Source organism: Anguilla rostrata, chromosome 11 (genome assembly GCF_018555375.3).
Source record: "Anguilla rostrata isolate EN2019 chromosome 11, ASM1855537v3, whole genome shotgun sequence".
NCBI lineage: Eukaryota > Metazoa > Chordata > Actinopteri > Anguilliformes > Anguillidae > Anguilla > Anguilla rostrata.
The window spans coordinates 6,503,954-6,518,953 of record NC_057943.1 but is presented as its reverse complement, the minus strand read 5'-3'; the positions used below and the strand labels follow the sequence as shown (position 1 = coordinate 6,518,953).

Genomic DNA, 15,000 nt, shown 5'->3' with positions numbered 1-15,000 from the left:
GACAATAACAAGTACAAGAACAAGACTAACTACAGGAACAAGAGGAACACCAGGACAAAAAAAAACAACATAATGGGGAAAAACCTTAAAAAGAAATCAGTGAAGTAATAAAATCGCCTGTGTCAAAGTGTGGTTCAGTTATTTAAAATGCGTGAGGCACTTGGGAGGAAGAAACTGTTTCTAAAGCGTCTAGTAGAGAGTAATTTTGTGACGTGCTGTTTGTATTGTTTTCTTAATCCGAGCTCCTTAATAACTTGATTAAGCAATCAAGAGCCTTAAATGAATTGGGATACTGCGCTCCGCAGTGTTCAGCGATTGATAACGTCAGGCCCTTAGGTTGCCGCGGTAACTTCTGATGTGTGTGGCGCGGTTAGTGTCGCTGTTGTGTGTGACGCCCTGTTGTCTCGTCCCCCCGCCCCCCACACTTTGCCCCCCCCCCCCCCCCCAGAGGAGTGCCGGGAGGAGTGCCAGTTCAACGCGGTGTGCCTGGTAGAGCGCCTGGGCGCCTTTGGTTGTCGCGGTAACTTCTGATTGTGTGGCGCGGTTAATGTCGCTGTTGTGTGTGACGCCCTGTTGTCTCGTCCCTCGTCCCCCCTCGCCCCCCCCCAGAGGAGTGCCGGGAGGAGTGCCAGTTCAACGCGGTGTGCCTGGTGAGCACTTGGGCGCCTTGGTTGTCGCGTAACTCTGATGCGTGCGCGGTTAGTGTCGTGCTGTGTGTGACGCCCTGTTGTCTGTCTCGTCCCTCGTCCCCCCCCCCCCCCAGAGGAGTGCCGGGAGGAGTGCCAGTTCAACGCGGTGTGCCTGGTGGAGCGGCTGGGCCCGCGCTGCTCCTGCGAGCCCATCCAGTGCGACGGGACGTACCGCCCGCTCTGCGGCAAGGACGGGCGCACCTACGCCAACGACTGCGAGCGCCAGCGCGCCGAGTGCCAGGCCAAGGCCCACATTCCCATCAAGCAGCAGGGCCCCTGCGGTGAGGGCCCCCCCCGCACGCGCTCACACGCTGTCTGAGGGCCACTTCCTGTCTGACTCTGCCTCCCACTTCCTGTTTGGTTCCTGATGTGTTTTGTTGTTTTGTTTTTTTTGTCCTTTTTTGTCTATTGTCTCTGAAATGTGCCGCACTGTGTGTTATGTCTTTGCTGTGTCTGTGTCTGTGTTTTCCTCTCTGTCTGTGTGTGTGTGTGTGTGTATTTGTGCTGCTTGTTCTACGGTTAGAGGTGCTGTATGTCCTCACGGACAGGCAGAGACACACTGTGCCACACGCTGACCTGCATTATCATTACCATTCCTTCCCTCACCCTGCCATTACATGTGAATCCGTCCATCCGTGGCCTCTGCGTCTGTGGTAGTGCCAGAATGTTCCGCACACACACACACACACACACACACACACCGGTCTCCTGTCTGCTGTCTTCTCTTGTTGTCTCTGGTTCTGCTTCCTTTAAAGGTGTCTCACTGCTTCGGTGCTTCGCTCTGTCACTCTGTCCGCGTGCATCCAGGGTGGACTCTCCGCTCGCTGTGAGTGGGCAGAGTGGAGCCTTCACTGCAAGGGGGCTTCATTTGGGGTGTTGGGGGTTGGTAGAGGGAGCGGGGGGTGGGGGGGATTTCGTGTCATGTGATTGGTTGGGAGAAAAAAGGGGTGTGGTCGGGAAATGAGAGTGTGTTTGACAGGACGAATGGGCGGGTCCTGCTGTCTCTAATGGAACTGTGAGTCCTTTCTCCCCCCCTCCCTCCTCCACCCCCCCCCCCCACCGCTGATGAAAGCTGTTCGTCTGCTCTGTCTACACCTTTCCCTGCTCTCCTGTTGTGGGGGAAGGAAAGGATCAGTGAGGTTGTAGAGCTCTTCTTCTTCCGACTGCTGTCTGTTTATCCTCTTCTAACCTGCCCCCCCCCCTCACCCCCCTCAGTTTCAAACTTCCCCCTGACCCTCAACCCAACCTTCGACCCCTGACCCCCTGACCTTTGACCCTGAACCCTGCATGGCGCACAGCATGCGGTCCTCCTTCGCCCCGCCCCACCCCGCCCCGCCCCTGGCCCTGTGACACCCATCCTCCCGCAGCAGCTGAACTCCGGCTGACTCCCCAAGCCCCTCCCCTTCCTGTTTACAAGCCCCAGTACTGACTCCATTTCAGACCGCTATTAAAATCTGTGATGGGCATCCAAAGGAACTCAAACCGTGCCATGGTAAGGTTCTTGTGCCCCGCCAGGGGGCCTGTGGAACTGCGGACTGGGGTGGGGGCAGTCTTTGAGGGGGAGGGGGGGGGGGGTATTCGCTTGAGCACAGGTTTACCTGAGATCAGCAGTGGGTTTCCTGTCGGTAGTGTAAATGTTAGGTTATTTTCGGGAGTAACATTGAGAGGCGCCGAGCTGCATCACAGTATGACTCATTAACATTATTTTTTTTTTCTTGTGCCTTTCCCTGAAGTGCATAAATTGTCGTGCAGAAAGACACCGCGGCTGTACGCGATCTTCACGCCTTCGTTATTTCTGACAAAGTGAGCGCTTCAGGAGAAGTTAGAGCGGGCTTTCTTAAGGAAAAAAAAATCACAGTTATTTACATTTGCATATCGTGCAAACAGCTCCCCCCTCCTACGAAGGGGAAAGAAAAACACCTCTTGGTTTTAATTAAACATCAAACGCGCTGCGTGAAGGGCTTGCCAGGCCGGCTTGTTTTTTGTTTTTTTTTTTGGGGCGGGGGGGAGGGGGGCAGGGGTGTGTGTGCGTGTAGGGGGGGGGGGGTTTGCTGTATTCTGGAGGGAAGCCTCTAGCTGCGGACACCTGCGTACGTTTGGGTTTGATGTTTAATTATAGAGCGCTTCTTCTTTTGTTTTCTACACCCCTTCTTCCTCCTCCTCCTCCTCCTCCTCCTCCTCCTCCTCTCTGCCAAAGTTGTGCTTGTCCTTGACTTGCTAGCGCTGCGGTCGAGTGGGGGGTGGCTCTCTGAACCTCAGTCGCTACGCTAACGGATACAAAACCACAACAACAAAAAAAACAGGTTCCTCCCGGGGGGGGGTGACTGTCTGATCCTCCCTTGTTCATGGAAGTGGGCGGGAGGGGGGGGGGGAGGCGGGAGGGGGGACGTGGGAGGGGGGGACGGTGGATCAGTAGCTAAAGGCTAAAGGCTGTTCCTGGTGCTGTCGGAAACTCCTGTTAAACCCACGAGTCCAACGAGCAGCTCGGGCCTGGCCTAGGAGGAGCTCTTGGAAATCCCCGCCCCTCAGCCCCAGCCAATGAGAAACTGACCGCTGAATTAGCGGTCCCTTAAACAAGCCATTTAAAGTGCATTCAGATATTTACCTCAAAGGCCCTTGGTTTTAATATAACGTAGCAGTGTGAGAAACCAGAGCATAAACCTGAGCAAAGTATATATGTTTTTTTTTTAAAATATATGTTTAAATATATGTTTTCGATTGGCACAGCCAGTTTTTGTGTGTGATGAAGGGAGATGTTCCCGTCAACCAGACAGCTTTACAATGGCTGCGTAGAGGGGTGTGTGGTCTAAAGGAAGAAAAGATGCTTCAGATAACTCTAAAGCAGCTCGTATACTGTAGCTGCGATATTTTTATTTTTATTTTGTTTTTCTTTATTTAACCGGGGTAGTCGCGTTGAGATTGACATCCCTTTTGTGTGTGAGCCCTGGAGCTTACACATCTTTGGACTTGTGGAATATGCCTGAAGAAATTTGTATGGATATATATATATATATAGGTGCTTTTCTGGCTTGCATTCAAAACCAGAGAGGGTGAAGTGGACTCGGTTTTTGTTAGCAGCTGCGACCGCAGCTCGATAGCTCTGTCTGTCGGTCGGTCGGTTGGTCGGTCGGTCGGTTGGTTGGTCGGTTGGTCGGTTGATCCACAAAAGTGTCCCACCCCGTAGCGGCCACAGTTTTCGCCCCAGGAGGCTGAAATTCGGCATGGAGGTTGGTCATGACCGAAGGTAGAGCTGAGTAACTTTCAGGCCGCTTGACCGAGAGGGGGCGTGGCGATGGGCGTGGCCTATCACGAAAAGGCGCATAACTCCTCAATGGATTCGCGGATTTGCACAAGATTTTTTGTGTAAAGGTTGCTCATGAGCCAAAGAAGAGGTCACGTGTTTGTGTGAGGGTGTGCGCGTGGACGCATGCACACATGGATGCACGCGCGTGTGTGCGGTCGCAGCTATTGCGGATTCGCGCTTGTTGTCGATGATGCGTAAGGTCCTACACGTGACCATCTGCCCCGCCCGCCTGTCAGAGAGCGAAGGGCTGCCGTATCGATTGGGCGGAGGGCGAAAGGCTGACGAAGGGCCGCTCCGATCTCTGGAGGAAATCCGCTGTCCAGTCAAGTGGACGGCAACGCGCCGGGCGCCATGAACTTACTGGCTTCACTGACCCCACCACTCCCATGAGGTGCGCCCTGAGTGTCAGCCAAAAGTCACATGACCACATTTCCATTCCATAGGATATATACAGTATATATATACACACAGTATGACACGTGTTTCGGGTTCATTTAAACTTCCGTAGAAAGTGAAACTTGGCGAATGGTTCAGACGCTCTTGCATTCATGAGGGTTTGACACGTTTGAATAGAAATGTGTTAACGCTTGTCTCTTGCTTTAACAAGCAGGCGATGGCGGGGAGACGTCAGCCATTTTGAGTGATGGCGCTCGGTGTCCTCTTGATGTTTGTGTAATCTGGGTCAGCTCCCTCGCCTGCAGTAAGAAGGCACAGTGCACAGACTCGGCACGTGACCCACATTGAAGCCAACGCGTTTTGAAGTGGTGGAAATTTGAGCCCCAGGTGAGGGGGGGTGGGGGGGGGGTGGGTTCCATGGCCCCTGCAGGCAGAGGGGGGTGGTGGATTGGGGATGTAGGGCAGCTTGTGTGATGCTGGGGACTCCCACAGAAACATTAGGGGAACGCAGTGAAATCTGTGTTTCCGTGTGGGACGGTCCCAGACTGGACTGGGGTGGGTAGCCTGACAGCAAGATGTGTCCACGTCCGATCCCTCTCCCACAGAGTAGCTAAAATGCTGATGTCATGGCAATACTAACATGGGCCAGCTCTGAATAATTTATTAGTTCATTGTAATTACTCACTACCCAGCATCCATTGCAGCTTTACAGATATATACAACGAGTGAGTTATCAGGCAGTCTGAACACCCACTAACAGGCAGTTAGCGTGATTCAAAGCTGAGGTCGTGAGAGAGAAAAACTCGGCGGGGGGGGGGTGCTGTAGGAATATGTGATACATGGGCATGTGCTACTTCAGACTATAGCTCCAATGTTGACCCCCCCCCCTCCCCCACCCCTTGAGGCACCTCTAGCCTCTTCCTCTTCCTGTCCGTGTGGCGTGTCGCGCACCTTCAGGTCAGCCGCTCGTGTCCACGGCGACGCCCGTCTGCTCTCCGCAGCGGTTCTTCCGCCTGTTCGTATCCGTCTGTTCACACCACCCCTGTCGCAAGGCTGTGACTCATTAACAGTCTTCCACTTCTTCAGCTTTCTGTCCTCTGTTTATTTAATACAAGTCCTTTCCCCTTTTTTATCGTCTGCTTTATGTATTTTAATATTCGTTTTTTTTACGGCATTTTTCTCATGGTGGTTAATAGCACAGTGGGAACTTTCTTTGCCTTTCTTAACGGAAGGAAGAGAAGGGGCCTTGCTGCTGCTCATCTGCGTTTAGTGAAAACCGAATGGTGCTCATGGTCCTCCCCCATCTTAGCTATCGATCTCCTCTTAACTCCCTTCACCTCCCTAGCTGCCTAATAGAGACCAGAGAGCCTTTTCCCTCCGGCAGGGTCCGTGAGGGTTGGTCTCACTGGGGGAGTGTGGGGGGGGTACCTGTGCTTCTTAAGCATCCCTCCACCTCCCCCCCCCCCCTTACCCCCAAAATTCCCAGTTCCCCTGGAGAGAGAGGAGCCTCTCACCCCATCTGCAGCTCACGCGGCGACAGCTCTGGCGGGCTAATCGGAACTGAAGACTCCAGAACTCAACAGATTTCAATCTGCATATTTATGAGTGGGAGCGGGGGCACATGCTTGCATTGATATGCAGGGTGGGGGGGGGGGGGGGGGCTGTTTGCTTTCCGGCGTGCTGGAGCCCGTGTACCCAGCTGGGAAGAAGAAGACCCCCCACCCCACGCCCTCAGTCCCCCCCCCCCCTCACGCCTCGCCCCCTACACTAATGGCTGTGTGGCTCAGCTTGATCTGACAGAGGCAGAAAGACAGGTTAATTGTGAGATCCCAACGCCGTGTTCGTCGCTAATCTTCGCCGACGGGGAAGGGCTGGGCTTCCGCGCGGGGTGATGGCGGGTGTCAGGATGTGGGGCGGGGGGGGGGAAGCTGGCGGTTATCTCATTGCTCGGAAACGCAGCCGGCGTTCGCACCGGCGAAACCTCTCGAGCTCGCCGGGACTTTAACTCCCTCCGGGGTCGGGCCCCTCGTATAATTTAGCGCTAATTGACCCCGTCACTGGGAGCATAGGCTTCGTTTCTGCTTTGGGGGGAGACACACTGCCACTCCGACCCCCCCCCCCCCCCCCCCCAGCAAACTGTGCGGTTGGTCCATTACAGGTGCTGTCACTACCCTGCACTGCCGCAGCCTGGCATGCTCTAGAACGTTCCGAGGTTAAAAGGAGTGTCTGCCTCCCATGTCACAGGACACAGGAGCTGTTTGCGTTCCATGCGAAGCCTCTCTCTCTCTCTCTCTCTCTCTCTCTCTCTCTTCCTCTCTCTCTCCCTCACACACACACACACACGCAGTTTCTGTCTCTACTGAAGCAGCGAGACACTCTCTGACAGGACGCAGCAGCTGATCACAGCAATCTGTGCCCCTCCGGCTGCCTGCGGCGAACGCGTGCCGTATCATTACCGTCCTCTCGTTACCGCGCGCGTTAGCCGCTCGCTTCCTGTTCCTGCGCACGTGCGCTCGAGTGCCGAAGCGCTTCGCGTGTGGAGGAGAATTATCTTCGCCCGCTAACCGGAGCTGGAGAGCGACGGTGCCAGTCAAGTAGTCGCAGCCAGATTTTTTTTTTTCCCCTCCCAAGTGAGCCCTGGGCCTGTTTTTTTTTTCTTTTTCTTTTTCTTTCTGACCAGATCATCAATTCAAAACGTCAAGGTTTTCCTTCTTCTATTTTTATTTTTTCATTTTTTATTTTTGGTTTGTGGTCACAGCTGTTCCAGGGAGGACTGTGTTTCTCAGACCGTGCGGTATCTGTGGCCCTCTCTCTCTCTGCAGCGGCGCTGTAGCTGTGGCCCCCTCTCTCTCTCTGCAGCGGCGCTGTAGCTGTGGCCCTCTCTCTCTCTGCAGCGGCGCTGTAGCTGTGGCCCTCTCTCTCTCTGCAGCGGCGCTGTAGCTGTGGCCCCCTCTCTCTCTCTGCAGCGGCGCTGTAGCTGTGGCCCTCTCTCTCTCTGCAGCGGTGCTGTAGCTGTGGCCCCCTCTCTCTCTGCAGCGGCGCTGTAGCTGTGGCCCTCTCTCTCTCTGCAGCGGCGCTGTAGCTGTGGCCCTCTCTTCTCTTCTGCAGCGTGCGCTGAGCTGGGCCCCTCTCTCTCTGCAGGGCTGTAGCTGTCGGCCCCTCTCTCGGGCAGCGGCGCGAGCTGTGGCCCTCTCTCTCTGCAGCGGCGCCTGTAGCTGTGGCCCTTCTCTCTTGCAGCGGTGCTGTAGCTGTGTCTTCTCTCTGCAGCGGCTGCTGTAGCTGTGGCCTCTCTCTCTCTGCAGCGGCGCTGTAGCTGTGGCCCTTCTCTCTGCAGCGGCGCTGTAGCTGTGGCCCTCTCTCTCTCTGCAGCGGCGCTGTAGCTGTGGCCTCTCTCTCTCTGCAGGGCTGTAGCTGTGGCCCCTCTCTCTCCTGCAGCGGCGCTGTAGCTGTGGCCCTCTCTCTCTCTGCAGCGGTGCTGTAGCTGTGGCCCCCTCTCTCTCTGCAGCGGCGCTGTAGCTGTGGCCCTCTCTCTCTGCAGCGGCCTGTAGCTGTGGCCCTCTCTCTCTGCAGCGGGCTGTAGCTGTGGCCCTCTCTCCTGCAGCGGGCTGAGCTGTGGCCCCCTCTCTCTGCAGCGGTGCTGTAGCTGTGGCCCTCTCTCTCTGCAGCGGCGCTGTAGCTGTGGCCCCTCTCTCTCTGCAGCGGCGCTGTAGCTGTGGCCCTCTCTCTCTGCACGGCGCTGTAGCTGTGGCCTCCTCTCTCTCTGCAGCGGCGCTGTAGCTGTGGCCCCTCTCTCTCTGCAGCGGCGCTGTAGCTGTGGCCCTCTCTTCTCTGCAGCGGTGCTGTAGCTGTGGCCCTCTCTCTCTCTGCAGCGGCGCTGTAGCTGTGGCCCTCTCCTCTCTGCAGCGGTGCTGTAGCTGTGGCCTCTCTCTCTGCAGCGCGCTGTAGCTGTGGCCCTCTCTCTCTCTGCAGCGGCGTGTAGCTGTGGCCCCTCTCTCTCGCAGCGGGCTGTAGCTGTGGCCCTCTCTCTCTCTGCAGCGTGCTGTAGCTGTGGCCTCTCTCTCCTGCAGCGGCGCTGTAGCTGGGCCTCTCTCTCCTGCAGCGGCGTGTAGCTGTGGCCCCCTCTCTCTCTGCAGCGGCGCTGTACTGTGGCCCTCTCTCTTCTGCAGCGGCGCTGTAGCTGTGGCTCTCTCTCTCTCTGCAGCGGCGCTGTAGCTGTGGCCCTCTCTCTCTCTGCAGCGGCGCTGTAGCTGGGCCCTCTCTCTCTCTTGCAGCGGCGCTGTAGCTGTGGCCCTCCCCTCTCTGCAGCGGCGCTGTAGCTGTGGCCCTCTCTCTCTCTGCAGCGGCGCTGTAGCTGTGGCCCCCTCTCTCTCTGCAGCGGCGCTGTGCTGTGGCCTCTCTCTCTCTGCAGCGGCGCTGTAGCTGTGGCCTCTCTCTCTGCAGCGGGCTGTGGGGGTTTTTCTGCAGCGGCGCTGTAGCTGTGGCCCTCTCTCTCTCTGCAGCGGCGCTGTAGCTGTGGCCCTCTCTCTCTGCAGCGGCGCTGTAGCTGTGGCCCCCTCTCTCTCTGCAGCGGCGCTGTAGCTGTGGCCCCTCTCTCTCTGCAGCGGCGCTGTGCTGTGGCCCTCTCCTCTCTGCAGCGGCGTGTAGCTGTGGCCTCTCTCTCTGCAGGGCGCTGTAGCTGTGGCCCCTCTCTCTCTCTGCAGCGGCGCTGTAGCTGTGGCCCTCTCTCTTCTGCAGCGGGGCTCTCTCTCTGCAGCGCGCTGTAGCTGTGGCCCCTCTCTCTCTCTGCAGCGGCGCTGTAGTGTGGCCCTCTCTCTCTCTGCACGGCGTGCTGTGGTCTTTTGCGCGTCTTGCCCTCTCTCTGCAGCGGCGCTGTAGCTGTGGCCCTCTCTCTCTCTGCAGCGGCGCTGTAGCTGTGGCCCCCTCTCTCTCTGCAGCGGTGCTGTAGCTGTGGCCCCCTCTCTCTCTGCAGCGGCGCTGTAGCTGTGGCCCCCTCTCTCTCTCTGCAGCGGTGCTGTGGCTGTGGCCCTCTCTCTCTCTGCAGCGGTGCTGTAGCGGTGGCCCCCTCTCTCTCTGCAGCGGCGCTGGAGCTGTGGCCCCCCCTCTCTCTCTGCAGCGGCGCTGTAGCTGTGGCCCCCTCTCTCTCTGCAGCGGCGCTGGAGACGGGGCCTCGGGGTGCTTGGCTGTCGTTTCAAAGAGCCTCTGCCGGATTAGAAGAATCTTTCATTTTTCCGAAATAAAATGCAAAAACCGTCTCGATTACCAAAGCCAGGGCAGAAGTTATGAGAAGCTGTAATCGCAGATGCACGGAGGACTGTTTCTTGAAGAACCTTGATTTAATTTTTTCTCTTCTTCTTCTTCTTTTCTTCCTCTTCTTCTTCGCCTCCTCCTTCTTCTTCTTCTGCTTCTCCTCCTCTTTTCTTCTTCTTCTTCTTTGAATTAATAAATCTAGGGGAAATTCAAGTCTGGGGGGAAATGAAGAAAAACAAGGAAGAGAAGGGTTTTTATTTTTTATTTTTTTTTTGGAATGCTTTCATCTTTTTTTTTTTTTCCCGGAAACAAAGCAGGGGAGGGCGGAGGCGTTCGGAGGCAGCAGTTCCCAGGCGCTGGCCCGGGAAAATGGGTCGCTGAACCTTCCCGGCGCCCCGAGCTTGTTGAGGGGCTAGCCCGCCCTGGCCCTGCCTCCTGTCTGCCTGCCTGCCTTTTGTCAAAACCAAAGGGGGAAAACCTTCTTTGAGGGCGGTTAAATTAGGCACAGTTCCGCCGCATATTTAAGCCCAATTCAAAGATGTCCCCCCCCGGGAAAAATTAATATCTACCCCCGGGGCCCTTTAAAACCGAAGGTTTTTATTAGAGGAAACCCCGGGGCCCCCAGGCCCCCCCTTAGTCACACTGGGGCCCCTCCTTGTCTTTTTTTGGGGGCAATTTTTTTAAAATTTTTTTTTTTTCGGTTCACCCCCCTCATTGCAGTTTTCTCAAATTCTGCTGCTCTCCAGTAACTCAAAAAGGGGTTTCTTTTCTGTTCTCTTCTCTCTCTCTCTCCTCTCCCTTTCTCTCTCTCTCCCCCAAATTAAAATGCTTTTTTGGGATAAAACATTCGAAATATTGGAAAATTTTATACAGTATGAAATGGAAATGTTTAAACAGAAAAATTTTAACGGGGAAAATTATATATGTAATTTTACAAAAAAACCCGGGACTTTTGAGGGTGAAAAAAAAGGGGGAATAAAAAAATTTTAAAAAATAAAAATATTTTTTCGTTATTATATTTTTATTATTAAATATAATAAAAATAATAATAATAATAATAATAATAATAATAATAATAATAAAATGAATGAATTAAAAAATTTGGGGGGGGCAATTTCTTTTATTCTTTAAATTTTTTTTTTTCCCTTTCTTTAAAAAAAAACCCCCCCCCACCCCCCGGCTCACCCCCCCTCAGGTTCGAGAGAGAGGGAGAAAAAGAGAGAGAGGGAGAGAGAAAGAGAAACAAAAGAGAAGAGAAGAAAGTGCCGGGGGGGGACGTTCTGTCCCCAACCTCCCCGGGCCCAGCTTTTTGCCCCGGCCCTTTTTCCCCCGGGGGGGAAAAAAGGGGGTTTTTAAATGGGGGGTTGCCCCCCCAAAACCGCTAACCTTGGGAACAATCCCCCCAACGGTGGGGCCGGCCGGGTCAGAGGGAAGGTTTGGGGGTTCATTTGCAGTCTGCAGGGTTGAGATGAGCTATTCCCTTTTTCCCCCGTTTCTGAAACCCCAGAGGGGGAAAAGGGGAAAAAAAATTCCCCTTTTCCCCAAAAAGGGGGGGGGAAGGGGATGGGATGTTAAAATGTTGTATTCTGGAAAAAAGGAAAAAAATTTTGTCCTGGGGGGTCCCCTAAAATTCTCCCAGTGGGTTTAATAATTCTTTTTGGCCTTTTTGGGTTTTTAAAGGAATTTGGGGGAAAAAGAAAATTTTTTTCCCTTTGGGGGGGGCTTTGGGGAATTTACCCCGGCCCCAAATAGGGCGATGTTGACAATGCTGAGTAGGTAAACTTCTAAAAATTCTTTTTTTTTTTTGGTTTTTTTTTTTTGCTCCTTTTTTTTGAGTTTTTTTTGAATACTCCCCTTTAATTTTTCTACTTTTTTTTCCCCTTAACTGATTTTACTGTATACTGTATAGTTTTTTCCTTTTTTGGGATTTAAAAAAAAATATTTGAAATTTTAACTCCAGACTCCCCCTTTAAAAAAGGTTTTTCAGTAGTGTTTTAATTTCTCACTGGTGTTAAGGGTAATCATTGTTGGGTTTTAAAAGGTTTAAAATTGTGCCATATGAAGTCAAAGTTTAATTTTGATGGAAGAGTATATGTTTTTGAGAAGAGAATTTGAGTTTGGCATGGATGTTTGAGGTTTGTACTGATTGTGTAGTTTTTGGATTGTGTTAATAGTTTTGAGAAAAGGGGGAATTGTTTCATAAAATGTGTCTTAGCAATAGAAAAAAACTGTAAAAAAGTAAGCTCTAGACAGAGACCAGCCATCTTTCGGCAACAGCAAAATGATGACCATTCGTATCACCATCATCTTAGTATGTTGTTAAATATTAAATCCCCTCCCTCCCAACTACACACAGCCTCCCCCTGGCTCCACCCATCCTGAAAACCCCCCAAGTCCTGCATCCTTCTATGATACTCAAAATGAATAGCAATTCCTGATATGGCAAGAGATTTCTCCACCTCAGTGGTGTTAACCATTAGTCCCATTTCTGCTTTGTTCTTCCTGCTGAGGTGCACCCCCATCATATCCTGTCTCAGCAGGAAATCACCAAGGCAGCCCACTTCACTTCTCTTCTTCTCTTGCTGCAGTGAATACCAAAAATAAAACCCAGCAACACTGAACGCTTCCCCCAAGCACAGCAATGATCTAACCATGCATTGAAAGAGGACGCAGCCTAACACAGTCCTTAAAACAGTGGAAAATAGTCTTTCTGAGAGAGAGAGAGAGAGAGAGAGAGAAAGAAACAGAGAGTGTAAGAGAGCGAAAGGGACAGTAAATTTGAGTCTGCATGAGATTTTCCTCCTCCGCCCCCTCATGTAAAACTCTCTTTGTATAAGCAGCAATCTCATTTGTTTTTATGGAGCACAGTAGTACCACAGCAGTGGATACATCAGCAAGAGGTAAGGTACTGAACCTACAAGATCAGATACTGAACCTACAAGATCAGGTACAGCACTTACAAGAACAGAGACAGTACCTACAATAATAATAATAATAATAATAATAATAATAATAATAAATAATAATAATAATAATAATAATAATAAATAATAATAAACCTTTATTTGACTAGGAAGTCACATTGAGATTAAAACCTTGTGAGATTTTCCTCCTCCGTCCCCTCATGTAAAACTCTCTTTGTATAAGCAGCAATCTCATTTGTTTTTATGGAGCACAGTAGTACCACAGCAGTGGATACATCAGCAAGAGGTAAGGTACTGAACCTACAAGATCAGATACTGAACCTACAAGATCAGGTACAGCACTTACAAGAACAGAGACAGTACCTACAATAATAATAATAATAATAATAATAATAATAATAATAAATAATAATAATAATAATAATAATAATAATAATAATAATAAATAATAATAAACCTTTATTTGACTAGGAAGTCACATTGAGATTAAAACCTTGTGAGATTTTCCTCCTCCGTCCCCTCATGTAAAACCCTCTTTGTATAAGCAGCAATCTCATTTGTTTTTATGGAGCACAGTAGTACCACAGCAGAGGATACATCAGCAAGAGGTAAGGTACTAGACCTACAAGGTCAGGTACTGAACCTACAAGATCAGATACAGTACCTACAAGATCAGGTACAGTACCAACAAGATCAGGTACAGTAACTACAAGACCAGTTATAGCACCTACAAGATCAGGTACAGAACCTACAAGATCAGGTACAGCACCTACAAAACCAGGTACAGTACCTACAAGATCAGGTAAAGTAACTACAAGACCAGGTATAGCACCTACAAAATCAGAGACAGTACCTACAAGACCATAGACAGTACCTACAAGATCAGGTACAGCACCTACAAAATCAGAGACAGTACCTACAAGATCAGATACAGTACCTACAAGATCAGGTACAGATCAGATACAGTACCTACAAGATCAGGTACAGAACCTACAAGATCAGGTACAGCACCTACAAAACCAGATACAGTACCTACACGATCAGATACAGTACCTACAAGATCAGGTACTGTACCTACAAGATCAGGTACAGAACCTACAAGATCAGGTACTGTACCTACAAGACCAGATACAGTACCTACAAGATCAGGTACAGATCAGATACAGTACCTACAAGATCAGGTACTGTACCTACAAGATCAGATACAGTACCTACAAGACCAGATACAGTACCTACAAGATCAGGTACAGCACCTACAAAACCAGGTACAGTACCTACAAGATCAGGTACAGTAACTACAAGACTAGGTACACCACCAACAAGATCAGATACAGTAGCTACAAAATCAGATACAGTACCTACAAGATCAGGTACAGATCAGATACAGTACCTACAAGATCAGGTACAGAACCTACAAGATCAGGTACAGCACCTACAAAACCAGGTACAGTACCTACAAGATCAGGTACAGTAACTACAAGATCAGGTACAGCACCTACAAGATCAGGTACAGCACCTACAAAATCAGAGACAGTACCTACAAGATCAGAGACAGTACCTACAAGATCAAATACAGTACCTACAAGATCAGGTACAGCACCTACAAGATCAGGTACACCACCTACAAGATCAGATACAGTACCTACAAGATCAGGTACAGTAGCTACAAAATCTGATACAGTACCTACAAGATCAGGTACAGATCAGATACAGTACCTACAAGATCAGGTACTGTACCTACAAGACCAGGTACAGTACCTACAAGATCAGAGACAGTACCTACAAGATCAGGTACACCACCTACAAGATCAAATACAGTACTTACAAGATCAGGTACAGTAATTACAAGATCAGGTACAGCACCTACAAGACCAGGTATAGTACCTACAAGATCAGGTACAGCACCTACAAGATCAGGTACACTACCTACAAGATCAGGTACACTACCTACAAGACCAGGTACAGCACCTACAAGATCAGTTACAGTACCTACAAGATCAGATACAGTACCTACAAGATCAGGTATAGCACCTACAAGATCAGTTACAGTACCTACAGATACTGCTCCTGGGTAATTCCATGTCATGCTCAACCTCATCATGAAAATATTCAATTTAATATTTTTTCACTTTCACGTATTATAAATGATCAGATGTGTCTACAATGGTCATTAAAATGCTATATGGTTATTGTACTAACATGTTCTTAGCATCTAACATATTTTTCAATACTAAATCAGAAGCAGACCAACCTTAAAATGTTACAATTTATATCAAGCTTAAAAAACTTAAATTGGCAAGGGCTTTTGCAAAGCTAATTCAATTGATGTTTCATCCGAGTAATATATTATCTTGAAACACACAGTAAACATTATATATATTTAAAAAAAAATTAATGATGCGTGTGTAAAAATCCTTTATTTCTCAGATAAAACATCAGT

General features: G+C 50.6%; 1 protein-coding gene across 1 annotated transcript in view; it reads left to right on the top strand.

Moving 5' to 3' along the window:
* Nucleotides 1-15,000, top strand: part of LOC135235342 (agrin-like) — a 334,070-nt gene that overhangs the window by 159,911 nt on the left and 159,159 nt on the right. Inside the window, exon 9 of the mRNA XM_064300761.1 lies at nt 764-970. Within this exon, the coding sequence (XP_064156831.1) occupies nt 764-970 (207 nt within the window). The remainder of the gene's footprint in view (nt 1-763; nt 971-15,000) is intronic.